The following is a 12,339-nucleotide window of genomic DNA, read 5'->3' as shown; positions in this document are numbered from 1 at the left end:
ACGGCCAGGCCGCCCAGACGACGCTCTGCTGCGTAGGTAAACACGCATCCGTCCCAACGCCCGCGCCGCTGCCCGCGCTGTTCTCGCCGCGGGCTCGCCGTGGGTGAAGCTGCGCACGTGGGCGAATGGGCCGCCGAAGCAGCCCGCGTCTCTGCGTCGCCGGGGGAAATTGCCTCCATGGCCTCCAGAACGTCGTCCATCAAGCGCCCGCCCGTGGACCAGCCCGCCGCCCAAGTGCATCATATCCCGACGAAGCCGGCCTCTGCCACGCGCGCTAATCCTTGGCCGTGCTCTGAGCGCACTTCAGTCAGCGTTCTCGTCATCCTCGTGCAGCCACGGTGCCACGGCCGCCTTCACCTCGACCAGCAGCCCTCCTGCCTCCGAGCCCTCACCACCAGGCCGTGCGCCGGTTGTCCCCATCCTTCTGCGCTGCTCCACCACTCACGCCCGGTCCGTCCTGTGACAGCCGTCTGCTGTCCTGCCGAGTCGCCGATCTGGGCCGCGTCGTAAGTCGCCAACCTCCAAAACTTAGCCCGCCCGTTCATCATGTCCTCGTACGCCTCGCCATCAGGTCGCAACTCTGCCTCGCCACACCCGTCGCTGCCCGCGCGCCCGCCGCCGTCTTCGAATCATCATGTCTTCAAGCCGACAGGCAGCAATGGAGCCGCGACCTTCTTCAAGCCGCGCACCGTAGGCCCTCCGCCGCCCATCGTGTCTACCGCACCATCCCCCATCTACGGAGTCTCCCAGCCATCCTACTCTGCCGGTGGGTATCAGACAGCTCCTTACCCGGGCCGAGCTCAATACTATCAACAGCAGCCTGAGCCGTTCGTGCCAGCCACTCCCCACATCGTCAACCCGTTTCCCCTTCCTGGCCAGGGACCACACGCGCGCGCCGGCTACGACCCTGAGACCGAGGCTCAAATTGCGCAGTGGCAGAGCGCCTACGTGTCCAACAAAGATGACGGAAAGGCCACCGGCAAGAGTGGCCGCGGCGAGGGTCTCTTATCCGCCGGCGGTGCAAACGCGATCCCGCTGGGTGGCCGTTCTGGAACCCACACTCCATTCGAGGGCGCGACGGTTGAAGCAGGCCCAGTGCTGAACTCTGCTGACGGAGTTGCTGCTGCCAAACCGAAGACCGTGATCCGCACCGGAGGGGGGAAGACTTGGCAGGACGATACTCTCCTTCAGTGGGACCCCAACCACCCACGAATCTTTGTCGGAAATCTTGCGGGCGAAGTCACCGATGACTCTCTCCTGAAGGCCTTCTCCAAGTATGGCTCCGTCCAGAAGGCTCGCGTCGTCCGGGACAATCGCACCAACAAGAGCAAAGGATTCGGCTTCGTCAGCTTTAGCAACACGGACGACTTCTTCAATGCGGCCAAGGATATGAACGGAAAGTACATCGGCAGCCACCCGGTGCAGATCAAGCGCGCCAATACCGAGATCAAAGTGTCAGCCGTTCCCGACAAGAAGCAGAAGAACGGAAGACATGGAAAGCAAGGCGGAGGTCGGCAGACCACGGGCGCCGGCGTCCAGAAGCCCCAGCAGCCGGCGCAGAAACACAAGCTCGGACCACGCATGCTAGGCTAGTCTTTGCTATCTTGTGGTATGTGAAAAGATGACCTGAAATGGAATGGAGATTTTTTGATTGTTTACAGGTTCATTTACCGCAACCACTTTTCAACGTCAAGAGGCATGTGGGCCGGCGTTCGGGGAGATACCAATGATTATAAATGTCAGACCTCTCATGGCAAGACTTACTCGACCTTTTGAAAACTTCTCTTAACTTTTATTAGGTCACCTACCAGGGGTGTCTACCAATAAGACACAAAACGAAACCTTCCTTGTATACTCAGTCATGAATAGCTGACCGGAAGATTCACGCCGACCATCTACTCTAGGGTGGTCGCGTTTCTCAAGCGACGGACAGACTGGTGACACAACGAAGGTACGTGAATGTGAAATTTGAGGCGTTCAGCGTGTTTTGTCGTTCGGTGTTTCCCTGGTTTGGTTGGCGATGGATTGGTCATTGGCTGGCAACTGGTTATGCAATCAATGGGACATTGCCCGCTTATGGATCCTCTAAGTCTGAATTCTTGATTTGCACTCTTTGAAGTGAATTTCTCCTTTACATCAGACTGTCTTCGAGATGTAGGAGTAACAGTGCCTTGCCATAGATATTCGTACACTTTCCTGCCACTGTCTGTGGGGCTTCAACGTCCTAATAGAAACTAGGCGCGGCGGATACACTCCCAATCTGCGCACACCCTGTTGGCGCTGTCTGAGGTAGCCTCACAAGTTTAGTAGTCGCCTAAAATTCCGGATTTCTCTCTTATTCGGAATACTGAAAATACTATGAAGCTCCTCACACAGCGGTAAACGAGTGTACGGATTTCAATGATGAGGCATTGTACTTCGTACTTGATAGACGGACAATGCCCGACAATAGTATAAGATGAGTGATTGAAAATTGGCCGAATACATATACCTACAAATTATTAAAAAATGAAGCTTTAAGTCGTGAACAGCTTTCCTCGCCATTAAAGGTAGGAAACTATTGATATCAAACTAGTCTGTGCTGATTGGCCGAAAGACCGAAATACTTGGCACTTCAAGATGAACCTCACGGCATCATTGGAACGCCATCATCCATCCTCCTCACCCCGCAATGGCTTCAAAACTGGCACCGCTCGTCCTCCGACGTGCTCCCCGGGTCCTTCGGCAGTTTCAGACGCCTCAATGGCGATCGTTCACCGCAAAGACGCCGTCTCGTAGCGACTCGCTGCAGGTGGTACGCTGCAATTCCCCCGACGCCAACACTAGGAACACCTGCTAACATGACGAACAGCACCGCGATTCATCCGTCAACAACCCTTCTATTCCCTTCAAGTTCACCGCCCAGAATGAGAAGATCATCAAGGAGATCCTAAGTCGGTACCCTAGCCAATACAAGAAGGCCGCCGTGATGCCGCTCCTAGATCTGGGGCAGCGCCAGCACGGCTTCACCAGTATCAGCGTCATGAATGAGGTGGCTCGGCTGCTGGAAATGCCTCCCATGCGAGTCTACGAGGTGGCGACCTTCTACACCATGTACAACCGGAGTCCGGTGGGCCGGTTCCACGTCCAGTGCTGCACGACGGTACGTTGAACAATTTGGGGACTGGGCTTATATGGAGGTATCTAACGGGATTTTATAGACACCGTGTATGCTCCGAGACAGCGACTCCATCATGAAAGCCATTGGTGACCACCTCGGGATCCACCACGGCGAGACTACCAAGGACGGCCTCTTCACATTCACAGAGGTAGAGTGCCTCGGCGCCTGTGCCAACGCCCCCATGGTCCAGATCAACGACGACTACTATGAAGATTTGACATACGACACCACTGTATCTCTACTGAAGGCCCTGCAACACGCCGCTGAAGCGACTGGCGCGCCGCCTGGGGAAGCGGGACTAGGTAGCAAGGCTGGCAAGGGCGCCATAACAGGCGACGACAGGAACGTGAAGAGCGGGAGCGAGATCAATGAGCAAGGACGGGCATATGAGGCTGGGGGGGTGAAGGTACCAACGCCTGGGCCGTTGAGCGGAAGGAAAAGCTGCGAGCCCGCAAAGGGGTTGACCTCGTTGACGAGCGAGCCGTGGGGCAATGAGACCTTGCGTACGGATGGCGCTCTATAGTGAGTTTGTATATACTTGTATGTTATTTTATTGAGTTCTTGACCCTCGACTGCGATGGTACTGGTACTCGAACCATGTTGAAACTCTAAATGGAGTTAAGTTTGCCTCCAGAGACTAAATGTAGATAGAACTGGAAAGCTCTTCCGGTATTCAAGTGATCGTGATTTTTCTTCATTTAGTATCCTATACTGCGATATGTAGAAGCCATGTGAACTCTACGTAAGAAATGGTCAAAATCACTTTCTTCGGAATCTTATTAGGCATTTATGCTCTTGGAAGGCGTTCTCTTCCCGGCTCAACCTCAGACGTTTTCAGAGAACAGACGTATATTCATACCGCTATTTCAGTCCCCCTAACTAACTCAACTAGTCCGATCAAAGTTAAGCCGACATCCGTCCACAGGGGATCACACTCTACTCTACCTCTTACCCCGATCACATGCCCTACCCTTTCCTATATTTACGTCGATCATGAGGTACTTATCTGAGGGCACGTAACTATAACATTCATGTCGGAGGTACAAGTGGTGTAAATCAATCGTGAGATGCAGCTATCAAAACGGCATGTAGTAGAATTAGAAGCCTCCACATACTTAAGTCCAAAAGTTCCGGGTATCATGGAATTTGAAACCGCGCCTGAAGCAAGCCCATGATTTCTTCAATCGCTCAACTCTCCTCTGTCACTACTGTCTCAACCTCTCTATCTATTTTAGGCCCCGCAACTGCTTCCCCATGGCCTTCCTCCACCCTCCACACTCTCACCGTCCGATCCAACCCCGCGCTCACAATCACCTGCTGCGTAGGATGCGCATCGACGCCCAACACCGCCCCCTCATGCCCCTCGAGCCTCTGCATCACATTCTTCGAACTCACATCCCACAGCACAACGCTGCCGTCCTCGCTCCCGCTCGCCACAAATGCATACAGGTAGTCCCGCGTCCCATACACCCCAAATGCACCACCAATACTATACTTCTTATTTATATGCCCCTGATACGTCTTCACGCACCTCCCCTTGCCCTCCACATAATTCCAAAGCCGTATGCAACTATCCAGCGTCCAGGCTAGCACATATTTTCCGTTTGGGCTGAACCGCACATTCGTGACCGGTGCGTTATCCTCGTGTACGAGTGTTCGCAGGCATTGGCCGGTTGCCGTGTCCCACACGCGGATGAGCCCATCTGATGCGCAGGAGGCGATGAGAGTGCCGTCGCGTACGAAGTCGACGCCGGAGACGGGGTCGGAGTGCGCGGGGAGGGAGCGCATGACGCGGGCGGCGCGCACGTCCCAGAGGAAGACGGCTTCGTCATAGGAGCCGCTGACGAGCATGTTGCCTTTTGGGGAGAAGGCTAGGGCGTAGATGTAGTTGTGGTGACCTAGGAGGGGTACGGGTTGGGGTTGGCCCTGGTGGTGGAAGAGAGGTTAGTCATTGTCTTTAGGTAGCATTCTTCGTAGAGGTGTGACATTGGAATGGGGCTTGAATTCGATAGCGAGGTTAGGGAGGCTCACTGTAGTCACGTCCCACAGCCGGATAGACTTGTCGTCAGAGCCTGAGGCGAGGATTTTCGAGTCGGGGCTCCATGCTATGGTTGATATTCCAGCTAGATGGCCTTCGAGGGTGTGTGCTAGCTCCCCGGTTCTCGCGTCCCAGATCTTGATTGTTGCATCCGATGCTGTGAAGACAGTTACATCAGTATTCCAGTTCACTGAATGCCTCAGATTTGCAGCATACTCACAGCAGCTGGCTATCCACCGCCCGTCTGGTGAGAATTTGACCGCGGCCACCCCCTTCTTGTGTCCCCGCAGTATCAAGTGCGGCTTGTAATGTAATTGAGTAGGTTTGTCGGGCGGAGGAGTCGCAATGGTCCCGGACGGGGACCTCGAGCGTCGTCTTGACCGCGATCTCGTCGAGCGCGGTGACCGTCGATCGCGGTAGTATCGTCTGTCTGCTTCGTCGTCGCTGTCGGCGCGACTGTAACTGCGACGCGCTGGTCGCTCAATAAGGTTGTATTTGGGGGATGCGTGGGTCGGAGAGCGGGATAGAGAGCGACGGCGGGGTGGCGACTCTACATAGCCGTCGGTGGAGCGGCGACGTTTGGGGGAGCGTTCTGTAGACTCCATAGTTGGTTGTTTCGTTTTGAGGATTGCTGTTTCGGCGTGGAAAATGTTAGAGAACGGTGTCATGATCTGCGTACTTTCGATCACACTCTCACGTGGCCTACATTCACTCCACATCTTAGTGAATAGAACTTCACAAACTGATCGCACACAGTAAGCAATCTCGTAGTTGATACAATTTCATCGAGATTGGCTATCATACACCATACATGGCCTTGCTAGATTTTGAAATTAAAGATGTATAGCCGGATAGACTATTCTTGACCATCAGCCAGCTTAAACGACATCGGTATGGCTCTGTTGGTGTGTGCTGTTGTCCAATGATAAAGCTCACTGATTTCAATTAAAGTGGGCGTCTCCCTTCCATACAATCCTAAAAACGTCGCATTTAGGCGCCACGTTCTCCATATCAACCGCGGCCCTTGTGTCGAGTTCCGGTTTGTTCGGCGCAGTCCAACTAAAGCGCTCAACTCTCGATGGAGCTCGCGCGAAAGATGAGCCATCTATCTTCAAGACTTTGTACGTCTCCATCCGCCGCACATACTCTTCCGCCTCCTCCATGCCTCGATACTCATTCTTTTTGACCCATACTGGCAATACCTCCAGCTCGAACACAAATTCTGAGCAGGATAGCGGCACTTGGATTGGGAGGGCATGGCTCGGCCGTGTTCCCTCTGGGCGTACCCACAGGTCAGGCATCCTAGTATACCAATTCTTTAGAACAGTGATCCTTTTCCAGTACATCCCGTCGCCCCGGGTAAACTTGTCGAAGAATTTAAGGTCCCTGTCGCCATAGTCATAGACAGAGACGTGCAAGTGGAACAAATTTAGCTGTTGTGCTCTCGTGAGGTGGAAAACGTAGTTTGGCCAGGCTCTCACTGTGTCACCATAATGCGTTGCGCTCTGGAGAGGGATTACGTGGGTCTCGTAGTAGATCAACCTGCAGGTCCGGAGCAGTGAGGTGCATGTTCGGACGGGATGTCGATGACTGGGACGGCAGACTCTTGGGTGTATGCCTTTGACTAGACGGGATGTGTCGCGATACTGAGAGCATGCGAGAGCGAAGATCTGATTACGAAGTTCCGCAGGTAGCACGGAAAAGAGTGGCGACGCGAATTGTAAGTTGGAGTTCTCTGGAGTGATGGAAAGGAGCGAGCGGTTGATTGAGCGGCGGCGATCTTTCCTTTGTCCAAAGGATAGGCCCTTAATAGGAAGTGGTTCCGCAGCCATATGGTATCGGATGGTATCGTGCGTGTAAGGTGCGCTTGCAGTATGCAACAACAGCTAAGCCCGTACGTATCAGGAAGACTTTCTACGTTTCTTCAACGCTGTCTGGGTTGCTTCGATGGTTACAAGAATTTCTGGACCAATTGTCAATTACCTGAAGGTGGATTTCGGGCCGGTTTCGAAACCGTCGTAACCCACTGACTTTGAACTGGACCACCTCAGACCGGCCTAGCCTGCGGTGCCTCGCTACTAAGACGACTAATGGATCGACGAGCGATGGAAGAGAAAAGCATATAACATAGCGGCTCGCTACTGCGATGCACAACAGAGCTGGGGTTTGGAAATTCTACACAGTTCAGGAAGAAAGGTGTCAACGTTCTTGGCGTAAGATATTCTAGTCTTGGTCGAACGTTGATGGCAATCGAGGCTAAGGAAAGCCCAATCTACTGTTAGAGTTGATTTTTTTCTTTCAATTCAACGGCCGTCTCGAATGCTTTGGTGCCGCATCCTGTGATGCTCTAGATCGCTTTCAGAAGAATGTAATGACGAAGAAGGTGGTAAAGAAGAGGTCCTTCGGCTGATAGTTATTCCGCTCCGGCTCGAATTGAACTAACCTCGCTGCCTCCTTTATCATGCTCCACAATCTCCTAGCAGAGGGACTGGATTTGATGACACCGACTCCCTTATCAGAGGCCGTTAGGTTGATATATATCCTTGCCAGTGCTGGGCTTGTTCTACCGCTCTAAGCATTCCCGACATGCTTTGTAACTGTGACACGTCAGAATGCAGCAAGCCGACGTTACACCCACAATTGCTTTTCCATTGCTTATCTGGCCCTCAATCACCCTCCATGATTTCCGTGCATTCGTATCTTTAACTGTCCTCAGCGAAGTCCTCAAATTCCATAATTACTTTCGACCCGGAACTACATGCCTCCTAGCTACTCTTAGTCGTGCGTGGAACGACATGGATTGGGCCACTAGTAGCTCCTCCAAACAGAGAAATGATGATGGGTTTGGTGAGAACAAAGGAGGGGCAGATCCGGAGCCCGAGATCATGGAGAAACTCACTCCAAAGAAGATTAAAAAAGGGCGAAATAAAAAAGCTTTCGCCGTGGAAGCTATCACGGTGCCAGATGCTCCGGTGTCGGGACCTGCTGAGCCAACAGAGTCTAAGCAAGGCACTTCAATTGCAGAGCTTGACTTCTCACTAGGGAATACTGAGAAGGTTGCTTCTCTAGTAAGTGTGTTCGGCAAGAGCTCTAAGAAGGGTAAAGGAAAGCAACGGGAAGGCCAGGTCACTTCTTTAGCTGACTGGCCGGAGCGATTGTCCGAAAGTATCATCTTGGATGATGACGGCGACGTCACCCTCATTGTTGGAACTCTATCAACAAGGATTCGCGTGTCCTCTCGGGTTCTGCGCCTAGCTAGCCCGGTTTGGAAGGCCATGTTTAGCAATCGGTTTGCGGAGAGCCAGGCTTCCCAGGTCGAGTTTCCTGATGACGACGAAGAAGCATTACTCGTCGTACTCAGGGTAGCCCATCTACATTTCTCCCAACTTCCGCCTGCGAGCCCAATGCCGTTCCATCGACTGCTCGACCTTGCCGTGATATGCGATAAGTATGACACTGTAAAGATTGTGCGACCGTTCGTCACTGCCTGGAGCCGGGACCTTGAGGAGCTATCTCTCCAGAATGGATACGAGGAGTCACTGTTCATCGCTTGGACATTCGGCTACCACAGCATATATCAGTCCCTTTCATCAAGGCTAGTTCTGTTCACCATCAAAGGTCCGGATGGAGAGTGCTTGAACAGTGGAGGCGACTTTCTCGGTCCAACGATGCCACTAGACTCCATCGGTGAGTACGAGACGGCTCCCATAATCTTATAACTCATTTCGCTATCAAGACTCTCAAGTAGTTTTCAAATCACAATTATGTATTACAGGAGCTTTGAATGCACTCAAACAGCAATTTCGAAAACTGACTACATTTCAAGAAACCATCGTCAGAGTCAGACAGGACACCATATCAGCTCTTCTAGACACGTGCTACAAGAAGTTCGACGCCGTTCTTGCCGCTACCCATGCCTGTGTGGTTAGCCAGCCAAGTGATAACCGACAAAGTGTCGAAGCATGTCATGCCTCCGTTGTCGGTTCTTTAGTTCGAGGCTTCCATCAGCTTGGGTTATTCCCAAAACGCCCTACAGCCTCAGAAGTACCGAGAAACATCAATGAGCTTTCGAAATCGCTCATGGATCTAACGATATATTTTCACAAGTCATGTGAGGGGAGTAGGTACAACCACACCATCGAGGATCATACTGAATGCACCAAAGCAGCTCAACTATCTGATTCCATCCAGGATATCCTCAAGAAGATCCCATCGGCGGTTCTGGACTCCCATAAAAAACATATGGACGATCAAGCCAAGAAGTAGCGTGATACTGGGTAAAGTCCTTGAAAAGATAGTGACTTTGGATTCGTCTTAGTAAAGAAAGTGATTATCGTTATTCTTCTTAATGTTTGCCAAGAGGTTACTTTGTCGATATACATGCTTATGGATTTCGCTTTCTTTTTCACTCTCATTCAATTTCCAAAAATTCAATCCACCCCTCTGCTATTCCTACGAAACATCGTTTGGCCGTATCTAAATCTATGACAGAGCTTTTCGGGTCTAAAACTCCTTTTCATCGCATACTGAAGTCAAGTCTCGGACTTCATCATATCTGATAGAATCAAAACGATTATGTCTTTAATTATAGCCTCTCGCTTCATGCAAGTAGCCCGTTCCTCGATAAAGGTATCTATAGAAGGCCTCATGCCCTTGTGAAATCACAGTCTAGATGGTATAGGAGGCGAACAAAAGACTGGAAACGCAGGCATAATCAGCTCCATGCTATTTTCACCACCGTGGTTTAAGAAATCCGAAATCTTCAACTATTGCAGCCCGTGTGAGAACCATTCGTAGAAGAAGAAACCGAGGGTATCCACGCAGAGAGCCCAAGTGAAAATGAAAACACCGAATCTATGTCGCTTGCAACCCGAAACCGAAAGATATCGAGTAGGAGAAGATCGATCTCGATGGTACTTTTGTGTCGTTCGTTCGTGCGTCGTTCATCCGGCTTACTTGGCGAACACGAATTTTCGCTCCCCCATGCAGCCCCACATCTCCTCAATCACTTCCTCCTGGCCGCTCGCGGCTCCTCTCACAGCTAGATACAGCCGCCCTTCCAAACTCGGGTCCCAATCACCAGGATTAGCACTCGCCACCATTCCGCCCGCTTCCTCGAGGATGATCCATCCAGCGCAGATGTCCCAGATCCAGCATCCGCCTTCCCAGAAGACATCGATGCTGCCTGCAGCCACGTAGCAGAAGTCGAGTGCTGCGGAGCCAGAGCAGCGGATAGAGTGCACCATTGCGCCACCCACCGATTTCGCGCTCATCAGCTTCCGGGTCATGTCGGTTCGGAGATCCCAGTTGGGGCCGCTACGCTCACTGCCCCATTCTATGGCTACGAGACAGCCGTTTAGACCAGTGAGGGCAGTGGGATTCTGGCGAATTGGTAGTTTGTGAATGGAGCCGTTTGTCTTTTGGAGGAAGGCGCCGCGGCCTCTGATGGCTGTGTAGAGCTCATTGCGGAATGGGTTGAACACGACTCCGACTACGGGCTTCTTGGACACTGTGAGCGCGAGCGAGATGGCGGTGTTGGGGAAGCCGTGGATGAAGTTCAGTGTCCCGTCGATAGGGTCGCAGACAAAGGTAGGTGCATCACCAAGCTTCTGGCCGTCCTTCAGGGTTTCTTCTCCGAGGAACTCGAAGTCAGGGTACGCGGCCCTGAGGCGCGAGGACACCATGTTCTCCACGGCCTTGTCGGTTGCGGTCACTCGATCGCTGCTGTTCCTTTTTGAATCGGAAGTGTCCACGGACGGGTCCGCAGCGAGCATCATGTCGCCTCCTTCCTGGGCGATTGAGACGAGGGTGTCTTTGATTGATACAAGGTCTAATTGGCCGATCAGGCAGTCTAGCAGAGCCTTGTTCACATCTTGGAAGGATGAGATGGAGGATGTGATTGAGGTTGCGGGCGTATTTGCCGAGCTGTAGTCTGAGACTTCTGGTGTCGCTAGAGCGGAGGAATTGGTTGAAGGAGCCATTTCCGGACGAGGAAGGCTGAAATCAGGAGTCTGGAAGTCTTGCCCACAATGTGGTTCGAAGCGGGAATTCTCCAGAACTTGGTTTTGCTCGAGAGGGTGCTCAGAAGTGTGGTGGACGTAGGGTTGGTGTTGGTGGTTTTAATGGTTGAGCAAGGAAGGGGAAGCTGCTCCGTGGAAGAAGATATAGCAAAGGAGCAAACACAAATCCAACGCGTCGGCAAGTTCAACTCAACTGAATTGTCAATCTCGCCGGCTGATAACGTGATACTTTAGATTGATAAGGAAGATCGGAAACAGACGTCACTGAGACTGGGGATGGCAACGTCAGTACGTGACACAGCTATCTCTTCCAAGCAAAGGAGCAATAGAGCACAATAGATAACGATTAATCGGAGCAGGGACGAGAGATGGGGCACAGGAGCCGGCACAGAGGGGGAGAGGGGCTTTAAGAGAGCAGCTTGAGCAACAGCACGCGATTGTGGGCGCAACGTGGTGAACTGGTGGTTGATATTGAACCTGGAGGCTGCTGCACGCTCTAACCAGTAGCACACGGATTGCCGTTTCCAAGATTCAGTGTGCTGCACAGGCAGGGGAGAGATAGCAGGTAGGTCCTTGACCCAAGCCGGCGGTGCAACAAGCAACGGCCAGCTTGTGATAGTGGTCCTGATATTTGGCCCTCATTCTCTCCGACCCTTCACCAGTCCGGCCTGATTTGGGGCCAGAACCTCGGCAATCATTCCGGTCGGCCATCGTCGCCAGGATGCGGGCAGGGGCTTACTTATCAGCCACGCGAGTCAAAAGACGGGGGCCGGGGAGCTTGTTCGACAACCACGCGATGTCGGGGCCCGGATGCGGTCGGGCGAGCCGTGAATAGCTAGCACTCCAGTGCCGCCAAAGCTTGTATAAGGCTCAGGCCAACCTCCCGTTGACTCTCCCTTGCGACTTCATCAAATGGCTTGAGGCACAGTGCCAGACCACGCTGTCTGCACTTCCGAACGCACCCGAGGCGCCGCGATTGGACGTTAGGAGCAATTGAGTCAAGGTGTTGACCATTCTGCTCGATCGGCATGTGGAGTCTGATAGACACTCCACTACTGCGAAGGCCAATAGTGGACCTGAACCCGGGAAGTCCCTTCTCGCGAATGAGCTGGCTAGATCTG

The 12,339-nt window shown here is 52.7% G+C and overlaps 6 protein-coding genes across 6 annotated transcripts; 3 read left to right on the top strand and 3 right to left on the bottom strand.

Annotated features, from left to right (window-relative positions):
• Nucleotides 1–162: 162 nt before the first annotated feature.
• Nucleotides 163–1,931, top strand: BDZ99DRAFT_464674 (uncharacterized protein; the record flags this gene model as incomplete). The annotated part of the gene is made up of 3 exons (XM_033720379.1): nucleotides 163–1,609; nucleotides 1,662–1,738; nucleotides 1,800–1,931. A coding segment is annotated over exon 1 (1,042 nt), but the record flags the coding sequence as incomplete, so codon positions are not given.
• A 740-nt stretch (nucleotides 1,932–2,671) lies between these two features.
• On the top strand, nucleotides 2,672–3,683 carry BDZ99DRAFT_392052 (uncharacterized protein; the record flags this gene model as incomplete). The annotated part of the gene is made up of 3 exons (XM_033715763.1): nucleotides 2,672–2,794; nucleotides 2,852–3,142; nucleotides 3,201–3,683. 3 exons carry the CDS (start codon nucleotides 2,672–2,674, stop codon nucleotides 3,681–3,683), a joined length of 897 nt encoding a protein of 298 aa, XP_033574726.1.
• A 510-nt stretch (nucleotides 3,684–4,193) lies between these two features.
• BDZ99DRAFT_446623 (WD40 repeat-like protein) lies at nucleotides 4,194–5,803 on the bottom strand (the record flags this gene model as incomplete). Its single annotated transcript, XM_033717979.1, has 3 exons — nucleotides 4,194–5,086; nucleotides 5,192–5,355; nucleotides 5,419–5,803. The coding sequence occupies 3 exons, from the start codon at nucleotides 5,801–5,803 to the stop codon at nucleotides 4,349–4,351; spliced, it is 1,287 nt and encodes a 428-aa protein (XP_033574725.1). The 3' UTR covers nucleotides 4,194–4,348.
• Nucleotides 5,804–5,967: 164 nt separating this feature from the next.
• BDZ99DRAFT_572660 (uncharacterized protein) lies at nucleotides 5,968–7,525 on the bottom strand. The gene is made up of 2 exons (XM_033728218.1): nucleotides 7,230–7,525; nucleotides 5,968–7,161 (listed from the first exon to the last, which is right to left on the bottom strand). Exon 2 carries the CDS (start codon nucleotides 7,028–7,030, stop codon nucleotides 6,140–6,142), a length of 891 nt encoding a protein of 296 aa, XP_033574724.1. The 5' UTR covers nucleotides 7,031–7,161; nucleotides 7,230–7,525; the 3' UTR covers nucleotides 5,968–6,139.
• A 1,047-nt stretch (nucleotides 7,526–8,572) lies between these two features.
• On the top strand, nucleotides 8,573–9,761 carry BDZ99DRAFT_464671 (uncharacterized protein). The gene is made up of 2 exons (XM_033720378.1): nucleotides 8,573–8,885; nucleotides 9,025–9,761. Exons 1-2 carry the CDS (start codon nucleotides 8,603–8,605, stop codon nucleotides 9,462–9,464), a joined length of 723 nt encoding a protein of 240 aa, XP_033574723.1. The 5' UTR covers nucleotides 8,573–8,602; the 3' UTR covers nucleotides 9,465–9,761.
• A 389-nt stretch (nucleotides 9,762–10,150) lies between these two features.
• BDZ99DRAFT_489361 (inositol monophosphatase) lies at nucleotides 10,151–12,232 on the bottom strand (the record flags this gene model as incomplete). Its single annotated transcript, XM_033722978.1, has 2 exons — nucleotides 10,151–11,028; nucleotides 12,181–12,232. The coding sequence occupies 2 exons, from the start codon at nucleotides 12,230–12,232 to the stop codon at nucleotides 10,151–10,153; spliced, it is 930 nt and encodes a 309-aa protein (XP_033574722.1).
• Between the last annotated feature and the right edge of the window lie 107 nt (nucleotides 12,233–12,339).

This window comes from Mytilinidion resinicola (genome assembly GCF_010093595.1).
Source record: "Mytilinidion resinicola strain CBS 304.34 unplaced genomic scaffold BDZ99scaffold_13, whole genome shotgun sequence".
Classification (NCBI taxonomy): Eukaryota; Fungi; Ascomycota; class Dothideomycetes; order Mytilinidiales; family Mytilinidiaceae; genus Mytilinidion; species Mytilinidion resinicola.
The sequence above is the reverse complement of the archived record's forward strand: the minus strand, read 5'-3'. Positions and strand labels throughout refer to the sequence as shown.